The 13,102-nt window shown below is 41.4% G+C and overlaps 1 protein-coding gene across 2 annotated transcripts; it reads left to right on the forward strand.

Moving 5' to 3' along the window:
* The first annotated feature begins 661 nt into the window (after positions 1–661).
* Positions 662–12,854, forward strand: LOC101167466 (heterogeneous nuclear ribonucleoprotein K-like). 2 transcript variants are annotated; one of them, XM_023960872.1, is made up of 15 exons: positions 662–952; positions 2,841–2,983; positions 3,478–3,575; positions 3,661–3,717; positions 4,654–4,697; positions 5,875–5,947; positions 6,306–6,419; positions 6,949–7,077; positions 7,149–7,453; positions 7,626–7,679; positions 7,822–7,858; positions 8,588–8,603; positions 10,847–10,914; positions 11,007–11,176; positions 11,646–12,854. In XM_023960872.1, exons 2-15 carry the CDS (start codon positions 2,917–2,919, stop codon positions 11,674–11,676), a joined length of 1,263 nt encoding a protein of 420 aa, XP_023816640.1. In that variant the 5' UTR covers positions 662–952; positions 2,841–2,916; the 3' UTR covers positions 11,677–12,854. The 2 variants fall into 2 exon arrangements, with proteins under 2 accessions (XP_023816640.1, XP_023816639.1); XM_023960871.1 differs by having other exon boundaries at positions 663–952; positions 2,913–2,983.
* Positions 12,855–13,102: the final 248 nt, after the last annotated feature.

Below are 13,102 nucleotides of genomic sequence, written 5' to 3' on the forward strand. Positions count from 1 at the left end.
CTGAACTTTGCTTTTTCATTTCACCATTTTTCAAGAAATGCTCTGGTTGATGTTGAACATTTTTCTTAATTTGTAACCAAATTCTAAATCTAGCTCAATTTTAGATGTGGTGCTTAAAATAGTAGTAATGATCAAGTCAATGCTGTTTAAACTGTGAATGTTTCACATTTTAAGTCAGCTTCATAAAAATCTTTTATCAGTGCAATCATCCTTATCTATAGAACATGTAATATGATATTTGTGTAAATATGACACATTTTCACAACACTGAGCATTGTTGCTTTTGATAAATCAATAAAAAAACTTTTATTAGATTCAATATTTTGTAAATTCTCTGAACCAGTTTAATGTAAAATTGATGAATTCAGGTTATGGGTTTATTATTATTATTATTTTTATTGTTTAATTCAGGTAATGGGTTTATTATTATTATTATTTTTATTGTTTAACCAATTAATTCGTGGTTCTTTATTCGAAAACACTAGGAAGATTATTAATCAATCGTTCGGTCCTTTTAGTTGTTTAGGTTGTTTTTATTGACAACCAAACCTTAAAATATTCCACTTTGGGGGGTTGCTGGTTAGCTTTAACTAACCTGATAGCATGAACTCGTGACAAAAAAAAAAACAAATATCCCTCAGCAGCTGCTGCGCGCAGAATCTGCGCCTCCGGAGGGGCGGGGCTTCAGGAAATCTGACGTGCGTGCCTGAGGAACCGAGGAACACAAATACCAGAATTAAACAAAACGATCAACTAATTGCCCTAATCGGGCATTACAGGTTTAGCTTTCTGTTTTTATCTTAATTTAACCCCGCCCGTCTGAGCTAGCTTGACGAAGCTCACGCGAGCCTCCGTTTGGAGAAAAAGTCCAGCGCGAGCTCATCCACAGAGCGATCATTTCTGTTGGGCGAGGCGACCGTTGAGGATCGCAGTGAACGTGGTTTTGCTGCAGGTCTGTTCCCCAGTTGTTGTTGTTTTCCCAGCCTTCGTATATACAGCCACATTAGTGGGCGCGTTAGGCGACTAAAAACACATCGACGTTGCTCGGCTAGCAGAGGGCGGCTGTGTTGGTAATGTCCAGAAACGGCTGTTTAGCTAGCGCAACGTGGACTCTCGCTGCAAGGCATATTAGCTTAGCCGTTAGCATGAAAAGTAATGTTTGCATCAGTAGTGCCAACTAATGTCCGCTTGTGCACATTCTAAAACATCACTCCTCTGTGTATCTTAATGCACAGTTACTCTAATACTATACAACACATGTATTTTTGCGTAAAATTTTTCTAATATTGCGGGGGGAAGCTCAGCTGTTGTGTTTTTTCGTGGCTAAGTCCTTCCATTAGCTTAAGTGCTGTCACCAGAGCACGCGCCCGCGGTGGCGGCTACACTGAAAGCCAGCGTAGTTTGTTTTTTCCTTCTTTAATTCTTTCAGTTTTAGCAAGTAAAGGTCTTCTTTGAAGTAGCTAGAGTTGCTTTAGGAGTTTAGGAAGCAGAATTCCAAAGAGTTGGTAAATATTCAGCCGCATACAGAAATGTTATCTTCTGAGAAGTTGATTTAGTATTAGGTATTCTGTGGCACACATAATATGAAAATAAATTCAGATGACTACAGTGCTGCAAAGGCTAAACTAAAAAACAAACACAACTACAATAAATCTTCAGAGTATATATAAATACCATACCAATTATATTTCTAATTTAAACTAAATGTTGAACAGAATCCTGAAACAGAGAAACAACACAAAGCAACATAGCTGTCGAAAACACACACGTGTGTATTAGTGATCAATTTCCAGAAAAATCCTTATTTTATGCCATAGTTTATTGTTCATACTTGGTATTGTCAAAAAAGGTGGACATGTCAACAGTGTCAAACAACACCACATAAGACGAGTCAATAATTGATTTGATATTTACGTAGAATTTGCTGTATCGATTCATGAAATTCAAAGATTTCTTAAAATAAATAAATAAAACAAAGTAAATTCACTGTTGTACTAAAATAAAGTTTCACTTTTGTTCAGTTAAAATCTGTCTGTATGTGAATACGATCACAACCAAATCCAAATAAAAGTGGGCTTGAAATAGAAACTTGGCAAATTATCCTGGTTTGCAAGAGGGTGGAAATTAAATTGATTTGTGTTCCTGTGAATCACAATAGAACAAATTAATTGCCTTTTGCAGTGATACTCAGTCTTTCATGTAACTGTCATCATTTCTGCAGCCGGATGGATTGCTGCTTCAGTCATAAACCACAAAAAACTGTTGACCATGACGGCATTTGGCCGTCATGTCATTCCTTTATATTTCATGAAATCATCTCAAAAGTTCAATTGATGCTGCAAACAATGAAAAATGATTTTCTAATAGCCCTCATACTCATAGGGATGTTGTACCTAAGATAGTAAGCAGCACTTTCTATATTTGCTGCAGAAGCAGGGGCAGAGCTAAAGGGGGCCTGGGGGGAGGCAGCAGGCCCCCAGCAAAAAGCTTTGCCTCTTCAATTTTTTAGTCAACATTAATATCCTTATTGACAAAAAACTTCTTAAAGCAGTAGTACAAGTTCCTCAGCTACATTAATCGCTGTCATAATAATAACAATAACTAATAAAGTTAAAATTTGTATTTTTGATCTTTTTATCTGTAATGGTCTTCCACGCTGCTGTTCTCATTTGCCCCCCTTCTGACCCTCTATATAAATTGTTCTGGCTCCGCCTCTGTGCAGAAGATATATTGAAAATGTGAAATACTGACAAAATAATTGACACAATGGTATCTTGTGGCGTTATCTTGGCAAATCTATGTGTAAATGTGTTTTTAGATTTTTCTTTTCTTTTTTGAAGGTGCTGATGATGATGTCACTCCGTCTTCTTTAGCCAATCCAGGTAAAGGAAGCCGTTTGCTTTGTGCTGCAGGTGGATGACTATGGAAATGAAAGTCAAACAGGAGGACAAAGACGTTACATTCAGCATCTCTGACACTAATGGTAAGACAATTATCTTAAGATCATCAAACTAAAGGAGTTTTCAGAAGAAAATCAGTTGTTGAATTAAAAACCAAGTATTTGTGGTTCTACTCAAATGACTAGAGGCGCTTGCTCTGTGGCCGTTTGTTCAAGAGGGATGGAAGGGGCTGTTCCTGGCTAGCATTCCGTTGCATGTGGACATGTCAGATGGTTGAAGATTCTCCTTCAGCATACTGCTGTTCTGTAGCGTCTGAGCAGACCTGCCCATGTTTTAATCCAGGAAGGGGACATGTGAGCGCTGGAACTTTTCCAGATTGAACTTGGCTGCTGAATCAAATCTTATCCGTCGGTGGATGAGGATGCTGATAATTGGGTTTTATTTATGTATTTATTTGGATTTACAGATTGTTTGGTTGCATTTTCAAAGGAATATTCCAAAAATCTGTTTGTAATTGTTGAGATTTGTGCTCTCCCAGTCCAGCTCCAGATGTGATCTGCTTTGAATTTTCTGTCAGGTAAACGCCCTGCTGAGGACATGGATGAGGAGCAGGCCTTCAAACGTTCCCGCAACGCAGATGAGATGGTGGAGCTGCGTGTGCTGCTTCAGAGCAAAGTAAGAAAAAAGGGGCACATTTGTCACGATTTTTTTTTTCTCCCCCCTTTGCTGTTGATCAAAGCTTCTTCTGATTCTTTCACAGAATGCAGGGGCTGTTATTGGAAAGGGTGGAAAGAACATAAAAGCACTGCGCACAGACGTGAGTAAACAGATCAAAATCTGCAATTATGTCCGTATTTTGAAGTGAATTAGACCACTGCGCTCCATGTTACAGGTCTTGCATAGATCATGTTGCCCCTAAATTTTGTTTATCATTAAGGGGGGAAAAAATCACCCCTAAAAAAACCCTTTGGTTATATTGTAATCATTCAACCCCCACAAAAACAGGCCCAGATACATTTTCATAACTATTTTTTTGGACTATAAGTATCTCTAGTGTATAAGTTGCAGCAGCCAAAACATGCATTAAAAAAGAAGAAAAACTTGTAGACAAGAAGGGACATTTCATCTTGAAAGGCAAATCGCAATAACGCCATAAATACCAATAATAGACTTTATGGACGCTTCACTACCGGAACACATTGATGCTTATTTAGCTTCATGAAACATCAGAGGAATCTGGAATATTAGTGCAACAATCAATCAGATAACCATAGCAGAAATTTTTTTTATGTCACTTCAAATCACAAAATGCCTGAAAGCCTGACATGTGTACTGCTCCCGCCTGCTTATTTAACTTATCTGTGTCCAGGTCACGCTTCCTGTTCTTCACTCAGCCCAGTTTCTCTCATTCCCTTGTAGGACAAAGAGCAGCGTGTATTCAATTAAAACTGTATTCCTTCTCCCCCTCTTCCCTCTCCTTTACCTCTTTATGTTTCACTTTTATTTTGTTTATTTTGTGTATCCTTTTTGCCACCTACCTCCGTTGCCCACGTACTGGATCAACATGCCCCTCCTGCGTTACCTTGACGTTGGCCCAACCTCCGCCCGCCCCCGAACTCCCGCCACTCCCGGTTGGCCCCCGCCCATAAACCGTGCCCTTCCTTATTTGGGCATCTAACTTGAACACGATGTGATTGAATGCCCCCCCGCCCAATGCCAACCTCCACCACCATCACCATGTTGGCCCATGCAGTACAATGCCAGTGTATCAGTCCCAGACAGCAGTGGCCCAGAGCGGTATGTCCCACCAGTTATTGCCTCACTGCTTGATTAGAAGAGTGAAACACATGTCTTTGATAACCTGCCTTCTGTTTCATTTTTTAACATTTTTATATACATGACAGTATACCCCCCACCCCCACCCCAAACACCCCCTCCACTTGTAAAAGCCGTCTATTGTTGCTTTTGATTTGACTGTCCGTGTTCAGCAATGAGTTGCATTTCTGTCATTCCAGCTGACCCTCCTCACAGGGTTTCAGTGTTTTTGCATTTGGCTCCACAGCCCCGCCTTCCTGTGGCGTCTTGATTTTACCTCGAAACCTGTGGAAAGCAAACGTCTTTGTCTTGCTCTGTCCTTTTGCGACCTACCGGAACCCCCCACCCCCACCCCCACCCCTCTTATCCTCCACTTTCCTCACTGTTTTCCACATCCCATGGTCTTTGAGGCGCTAGTCCTCACCTTGCTCTTCCACCTCAGTAGTGTCGTCTCATCTTCATCGCCTCTGTTAAATTCCTGTAAGGCTACATCTGATGTGCCAACCGAACCTCTCATACCCCCCCCACCCCACCCCCCTCCAGTCCGCTCCTGTGCCACACAGTAGTGGGCAATCTCGCCCCTCCCACTATCCAACCCTTCACATTTCCTACTTCACCTCAACCCGTCTGCTGTAACTGTTTCCTACTGCCCCCACCCCGTTACCTGTGCGCTCTAGCCCCTCCCCTCTCCTCACTCCTTCCTCAGCCCGTTGTCACTGTGAGACGGTGTGCTGGTGGCACAGTTGTCATGGCAAACCAGTTTTAATCTACAACCCCCCCCCCCTCCATCTTGCTGGTGGTGGGATGGTTAAAAAAAAGATCTCGTCCGCTCTTACAGCCCCCCCCCCCCCTTTACCCCAACTTTATCGCCACTCCCATGCCAGTTTAAGTCGTTAAAATCTGCCCGTCTTCTCATTTGACAGGATTTTTAGATTTCAGTGCATGTTTCCTGTTCAGTAGATAAGTGTTGGGTAAAGGTAATAATTTTGTCTAGCTCTCTTTACTTTTCCTTTTTTTTTCTTTTAGTTTGAAACTTTTCACGAGTCTGTCGGTTACTTTTTACTGGACGGCTTCTCATACAGTTTTAATCGAGTGTTGCTGTCCGCTCTGGTCTGTGACCCCCGGTAATGACCTGCTTCTCTTTTGGCGACATCGACAGAATCCTCAGCGTGAGCGCCGGCATCGATACTATTGGAGACATTTTGCTGAAAATCATACCAACTCTAGAAGAGGTAAGTGTTCATGAGTAATGTGTGAATGGAGTCCAGAAGGCAACCTTTTGGGCAGTTAGTCAGACTGGAACCCTTTAAAACCACAGCTTTAGCTCCAGTGTTGACATTCTTTTGGCTACTGGAACTCGTCAAACGTTTACGCAATCGCTGGTGTCATTTCTGGTGTTAAAGGGTTTAAATCATGGGGTCTAGTTCTCTTAAAAGTATCCAAAATTATTTACATTTTCACATTGATTTTTTTCTGAATGGTTATATGGTTTTGTCCTCTTTAATTTATTGATGTGTATGTAATTGATCTGAAGGTGTTTTGATCGTTAAAGAGGCTGTACTGACTGTACTGATCTGCCGCTGCCTGTAGTACCAACATTACAGTGGGATCGACTTCGACTGTGAGCTTCGTCTGTTGATCCACCAGAGCTTGGCAGGTGGAATCATTGGGGTGAAAGGCGCCAAGATCAAGGAACTGAGAGAGGTGGGACATTTTTGCTAAAACTATTCCAACCAAAGCTTTTGCAAAAAAAGGAAAGAAATGTTTGAGCCAACCATTCGGCCTGACGTTCTTTGAGCCCTACATTATATAATAAAAAGCACAAACCAACTGTATTTCACACACACACACACACACAAAAAAAACTCCATTCGTCCTGGCAACTCTTGCTGTCAACTTTTTATCATTTACAGTTAACATTTTAGAAAAGAGCTACAAAGTGTCACAGAAAGGTCAGTGTTGCCACAGGTTTACAATGTCTTATAACAGAATTTAGCCAATCCCAATCAAGAAATCACACTCAGTTTTTAGAAAGTGCTGGGAATCCACGGGCAGGTTGAAATGTGAATGCGGGCTCCATTTGGCCCACATGCTGGACTTTGGACATGCCTGCTCTATGCTGACCTGATAACGATGTTTCTAATACATGCAATTTGTTGAAAAGGTTGTTTCCTGTGTACATGCACTTGTCTTCATCCATGAGGGTGTACGATTGTGACGTGTCTGTGCTCAGAACACCCAGACCACCATCAAGTTGTTCCAGGAGTGCTGCCCACACTCCACTGACAGAGTTGTCCTGGTGGGAGGAAAGCCAGAACGTGTGGTTGAATGCATCAAAGTGATCTTGGAGCTGGTGTCTGAGGTGGGTTTACAGAAAGCTGGCCTCCTGTTTTTGGAAATGTCTTCCTCAGTCTTTTATTCTTCCGTTTCCAGACAACCATCAAAGGTCGTTCCCAGCCGTACGACCCCAACTTCTACGATGAGACGTACGATTACGGCGGCTTCACCATGCTCTTCGAGGATAGGGGGAGGCGGCCCATGGGCGGGTTCCCCATTCGCGTGCGGGGCGGGTTCGAGCGCCTGCCCCCGCCGCGCGGCAGCAGACCCCCACCCCTCTCTAGACGGGATTACGACGACTTGAGTCCCCGCAGAGGTCCCCCACCGCCACTAAGCAGAGGGATACGGGGTGGCAGCCGGGCACGCAACCTGCCTCTTCCTCCACCACCGCCGCCAAGAGGGTAAGGAGGGGGGGGCCTCCAGTGGATGCTAGTCTATGTGAGGCGGGGCTTTTCGGGAAAAATCCTCTGAGAATTTGTAGTCCAGAACTAAAACCAAATGTTTTCTACCTAGTAGAAAAATCCCCAGGTTAGACGTGAAGCTCTTCCATTTGCTCTTTGTCACTGTTTGCAGAGGAGACAGGTTCTCTCATGGCAGCTATCATAGCAGCTTGGATGACAGACCAAGGTGAGAAGTATCACTCGATTTTCTTTTCAAGTCAAAGGAGTGAAAGCTGCTCGCTGGCAGAATTTCCCGCTTTGAGTCCCGTCACAGGTCACGAGTTTAAGAGTCCTCTAGAAAAACTATTAACGCCAGCCTTTTCTTGCAGTGACAGGAGAAGCCGGGGAGACCGTTACGACAGCATGGTGAGTGCCGTCAGCTTCACGTCTTCCGTGTGCAGAGCTGCAGGGACACAGCATTTCAAAATCACAGTTTTGCATTTTCTCTTTTTCTGAAGGTAATGCAAGCACAGAGGTTTTGGCATAGCTTTTCCCTGTGTATGCACACTCATGTGGGCCTGTTGTTGCCTGGCAACAGTTGTCTCCTTGGTTACTTACAGAGCAGCCGAGTACGTAGTCCAGAGATTCACCAGGCTAGCAAATGAACATGAGCTGAAACCGAAAAGAAAGAAGAAATCCTAAAAACGTTCCCCGCAGGTTTTTAGCTGCGAGATAATTGTTTCCATAAAAAAGTGGAAAAAAAGATTTTCATAGATGACAATCCTGAAAATATACTGTGAAGATGACCCAGAAAACAGATGTTCATGCTGTTTTATTTAACTTTAAATGCAGACATGTTTTATTTGTAGAGTTTTTTTAGACTAATAAATGAAATCTGTTGCCCTTTCAACATTTTTCACGGTCTGAATAAATATAAAAAAAAATTTAATCAATTTATTCTCGTGGACTAGCAAGTTTTCCAACCTCACGATGATGTTTCCAAATGCATTCAAATGTAGCTTGTTAGAATTCTCCTGTTGAATCTTAAGCTATGCATGTCGTTCACCACTGTAAAGAAAATAGGATCTAAAGCTCGTTTTAGTTGTAATTTCTAACTGATGCTTCTGTTTCTTCCCCTGTCAACCGATCTGACAGAGTGGAGACCGATATGGTGAGTATTTCTGTTTTTTCTCTCATTAAACTCTGGGTCAGTCAACTTTAGGGAAGTTGGATTTTGTCCCATCAGAACAGTTGTATCTTACTTACCAATCTTAGTTTGACTGGCAAATGTTTGTTTATTAATTAAGAATATAAAAAGTGCTTCTAAAATTGACATTATGTTCAATATGTAAATGGATTTCATAGCTAAAATATCTTCTTTAAAGATTAAACTTAAGTTTTGTTTGTTCTTTTTAAACATAATCTATATTTATTGTTGCTAATACTTTTATTTCTCACAGATGGTGTCATTTCAGTCATCTGTCATGGTGTCTTATTTTCTTCTAAAAAATTTTTTTTAGAAAAACTGTTTTGGCTTAGAAGAAGAAGAAAAACAATAAGTGGTAGTAAAATCATCTTTTGATCTATTTCCAAAGTCTTCCCTGTGGTCTTTTAATTACGATGACGCCATTTTTAGCCAAAATCAAAAAACCTGTGTTGTTTCTGCAGAGCGGCAGAAGCGGGGAGCAACCCCGGCCCCTCTTCCCCTCCCCGTTCCTGAGAACTTAAAGCAGGGAGCTTTATATCACAAATACTCTTTTCTTTCAAACGTCATTTTGTCTTCTGCTCCTAATTCCCAACAATGTAAAAAAAGAAATGACCAGAAAAGCAATTTTGAGCGTAATATACATAATATGTATGCTAATCGTCAGAAAAATGCCACAAGAAGATGGTAAAAACACCAGAAATACTGGAGTGGGTCTTTAAATAGTTTTAAGATGATCAAAATTATAATGCAGAACATTTCTTTAGTTTAGTGCATGACGTGCGTCTTGCTTTAGTCTGCTGCCAGTATAGAGTTGATATAATGAGCAGCCTAAACTAATTCTAAACGATGCTTTAAATTAACTGCTACATGTTGTAATCCACACACGTGTTCATTTGACAGTGAGTCCAAACGCTGAGTTTACCCAAAAGTAACGTTTGGAGTTCAACTAAAATGTAATCGGCTCAGTCCTAGTTTTGTGGCTTAGCTTGTCCTGCTGCCTCATGAACATTTAAGGTTTGATCAAAACTCGTCTTGATAACTGTAACAGCGAGGTTTTTTGGTCTAAAGGCGTCTGTCCTTCACCAGTTTGAGCTTTCACAGAAAAAAAACAAGAAAGCTCTGACTGTGTCCAAATTGAAGTGCTGCATCCTTCAACGGCCACGGCGGCCTTCCCGGGCGCCGTTGGTCGGGTCCTTCCTCGAGCAGGCAGACCGGATATTGACGGCTGTGAATTTGGACAAGTCTAGCCTTTAGATAATTCCAGCTGTTACATCGGCGAATGTCCTGTCGCCTAGCAACCATGATTCCCGAACAGAGAGGAGAAGTGAACCAGGCATGGAGCTCAAACTTTTCCTGGTTTATTTGATCCAACTGTTAATCTTGGAGGTGTAATTATAAAAAGGTGTAATTATCTCCAACTCCTGGTCCCGCTTCACAGTCAGCCAAAATCTCGGGGTTCGGCCGCAATGCATCTTGGGAATGGACAGCATAAAAGGATACACCAGACCAATCATTGAAATCAGGAAAAAGAAGGCTGTATAGGCCGTATTTGAAGGAGTCGTTGAATTCAGACAGCACTAGTGGCGGCGATGTGACGCAAGCAGCCTACAAATGCAGCCCAGGAAGATCCAAGGCCTCAAATTTGGACACAGACTCTGACTCTTCTGTTATTGTAGCAGCTGATGACGGGTCCTCATCCTCATCTGGACTCACTTTAACCTCAGGGTTTTATTCAGCTCACACTCCATGCTGCTAATGTTTCACCACACTGACACAAACTTAGCTCCATAACTAAGAACAACAAATTCAAGAGATATGTGGAAAAGACAGAAAGTAAAAAATTGTTTTACTTCTAAAAATGTTTACTCTTTAAAAACAAAATTTTTGTCCTGACCAAGAAGTCTACTTCTTTTTTAGAAAGGTATGACAGTTATTTTCTAATTTGTAGTGTTTGTGTATTATCTGATTCTTGAAGCTGTTTCTTTGGGACATTCTTGGCTTAATTCTTGTTACCAATTCTTTTTTCTTCTTTTACCTGTAGTGTTTTTTTCTTTCTTTGTTTTCTGATGCAGTTTTTCTTCCCGTAGTCCCTCCAGGTTGGTGTATCTAGATGGCTTTACACTGTCCCAAACGCTTGATTTCCTGGCCGTAAAACAGTTTGAAAGTCAAAGAGGACGTTCCCATGAAGTTGTTTTTCTCCCTGTCAGGTGGTAGAGGCTCATACAGCGATATTGGAGGCCCAGTCATCACAACACAAGTCACCATCCCAAAAGATGTGAGTACCACGTGACTGAAAATGAACACCGTCACAGAGGAAAACGCCACTAACGCTGTCTCTCCGCTCTGGGGTGGTGGGGGTCTGTGCAGCTGGCGGGCTCCATCATCGGTAAGGGCGGACAGAGGATCAAGCAGATCCGTCATGAGTCCGGAGCATCCATCAAGATCGACGAACCACTAGAGGGCTCTGAGGACCGTATCATCACCATCACGGGGACACAGGACCAGATCCAGAACGCCCAGTACTTGCTGCAGAACAGGCACGTGCTTCCCACTTCTCAAAGGTTGCAGTGCTGCAGCAGAGAGCCGATCACTCTGTTGGATGCAAGGAGGCAACTTCTCACAATTTACTCCAGTGTTTTAAACCACAATACTTTTGATATTTGTCTGTTTGGTGGATTTATTCACAGAGGACCATCACCCTGGACTGTTAAAAATAATCTATTTAGGTTTCAGCGATTTTTGTCACAATCTCTAAAGAAGTTAGAAGATAAATCTGAATTCTGCCTTCAGGTTCACTTTTGATACTGCTAAACCATGGAGCTGGCATTGAGGCGCTGCTTCCTGCAGGCGTAATGTCCTTCACTGACCTGCTCTTTGTCAGTCAAACACCTCACACCTCGCTTCAGTCTGACAAATGACTTGATGTTTACAGGATGGAGCATGGTGCTCTGCAGGCCAGCATCACGTTTTTCATGAATTTGAATGGACTTTGTTGTCTCGTTTCAGTGTGAGGCAGTACTCCGGTCGCTTCTTCTAGAAAGCAAACGGGAGGATGTGAAGAAGAGTGACGCCTTCTCCTTCCTCTATTCAGAGCCAACATTCCTCTGCTTTTAGTGGATGTCCCTCCTCCCCTTCAGTCACCTGTGTATACGTCACAGTTTTTAACTCTCTGAAAATCCGTTTTTGTGCTGGTGTGACTATTTTGGTTTTTCCTAAGACTCTCATGCCATCTCTGGACTCATCTGTTGATGTTCAAAGCGAGCCCTGGACCTTTTCTCCCACATTACGGAGCAGCATGCAGAATGTAATTATTTTCTTCAGAACATTTTGTGGTACCCCTCTCCCCTTTTTATTTTGTTTTTGGAAAGATATTTTAACCAAGATGCATGTTTATAGAAAAGTTGGGTTCCTTTTTTTTCCCAGTATAAAGTGTTCATTTGCAAGAAAAAGTTCAAGTAAAGTACTTTTGTCAAAATTAGATTATTTTTTTGGACAATTTGTTACTAAAATACTGGTCAGTTCGAGTGTTACCCTGGAAACATGGACTGTGTACCATGTTTGCTTTGATTTAGGATTGCTAACTCAATATTTAAAATATTATCTGCCTTTACAGTTGTAAAAGGATGCAGTAGTAGAAAAACCATTGAGCAGTCTGAAACACCTTTTTTAATACTTGCCTTATTTTTGTATTCAAAACAGATTGAAACAGACGCTGGGGTCAGCACAGATTTGTTAATATTAGCAAATCTTTTTTTTTCTTTTAAAGAAAAAAACGTGTCTAGAGGTTGTTGGCAGAACAGTGGTCCAACCCCAGCTATCAAATCGGCAGGACTGTAACATAATGGATATTCAATGTGCTCCTGACTCTTTGCCACTGTGTTGTCATGACATATAATCAGACTAGCTGGTTCCAGTGCTTTAGTGCCAGCTAAAATCATTTTAGATTTTTCTTTGAAAGTTTAAATAAACGCACCAGACTGTTAAGGCAAGAAGGTTTAAAAAAAAAATGTACAAAGTGTGTATATATTTTCATGAAAGCTGTAGTTTTGTGAGTTGTTAGATTGGCCCACATGACTTGAACCTTTTGTGAAACAGCAAAAGGCCAGCATGGAAGTAATTATTATTATTATTATTTTTTGCCTCTCTTTGTACGGTGGCCTCGTGCTTTCAGTATAACAGAACCATAAATTGAAATAAAATAATTGCAAAACGACATAAAACTTTTCTTTTTATAACACAATACAGCAATGGGAAGAAATGCGTTGCTAGAAATTGTAATATTCAAGTTCTTGCTTGTTTCTTTAGTGTGAAATTCTCTAAAATGTATGTTTTCTTTAATATATTTTCATCATTTTATTTTTTTCCCTTTTAGGAACTTTTGCTGTATTGCCGTTTTCTTAATATCCGGACTGTTTGGTTGTTGAAAAGGTTTTTATTTTGAAAGGATCTGCAGCCAGCTTTGT

The sequence above is a fragment of the Oryzias latipes genome, chromosome 12 (assembly GCF_002234675.1).
Source record: "Oryzias latipes chromosome 12, ASM223467v1".
Taxonomy (NCBI): Eukaryota; Metazoa; Chordata; class Actinopteri; order Beloniformes; family Adrianichthyidae; genus Oryzias; species Oryzias latipes.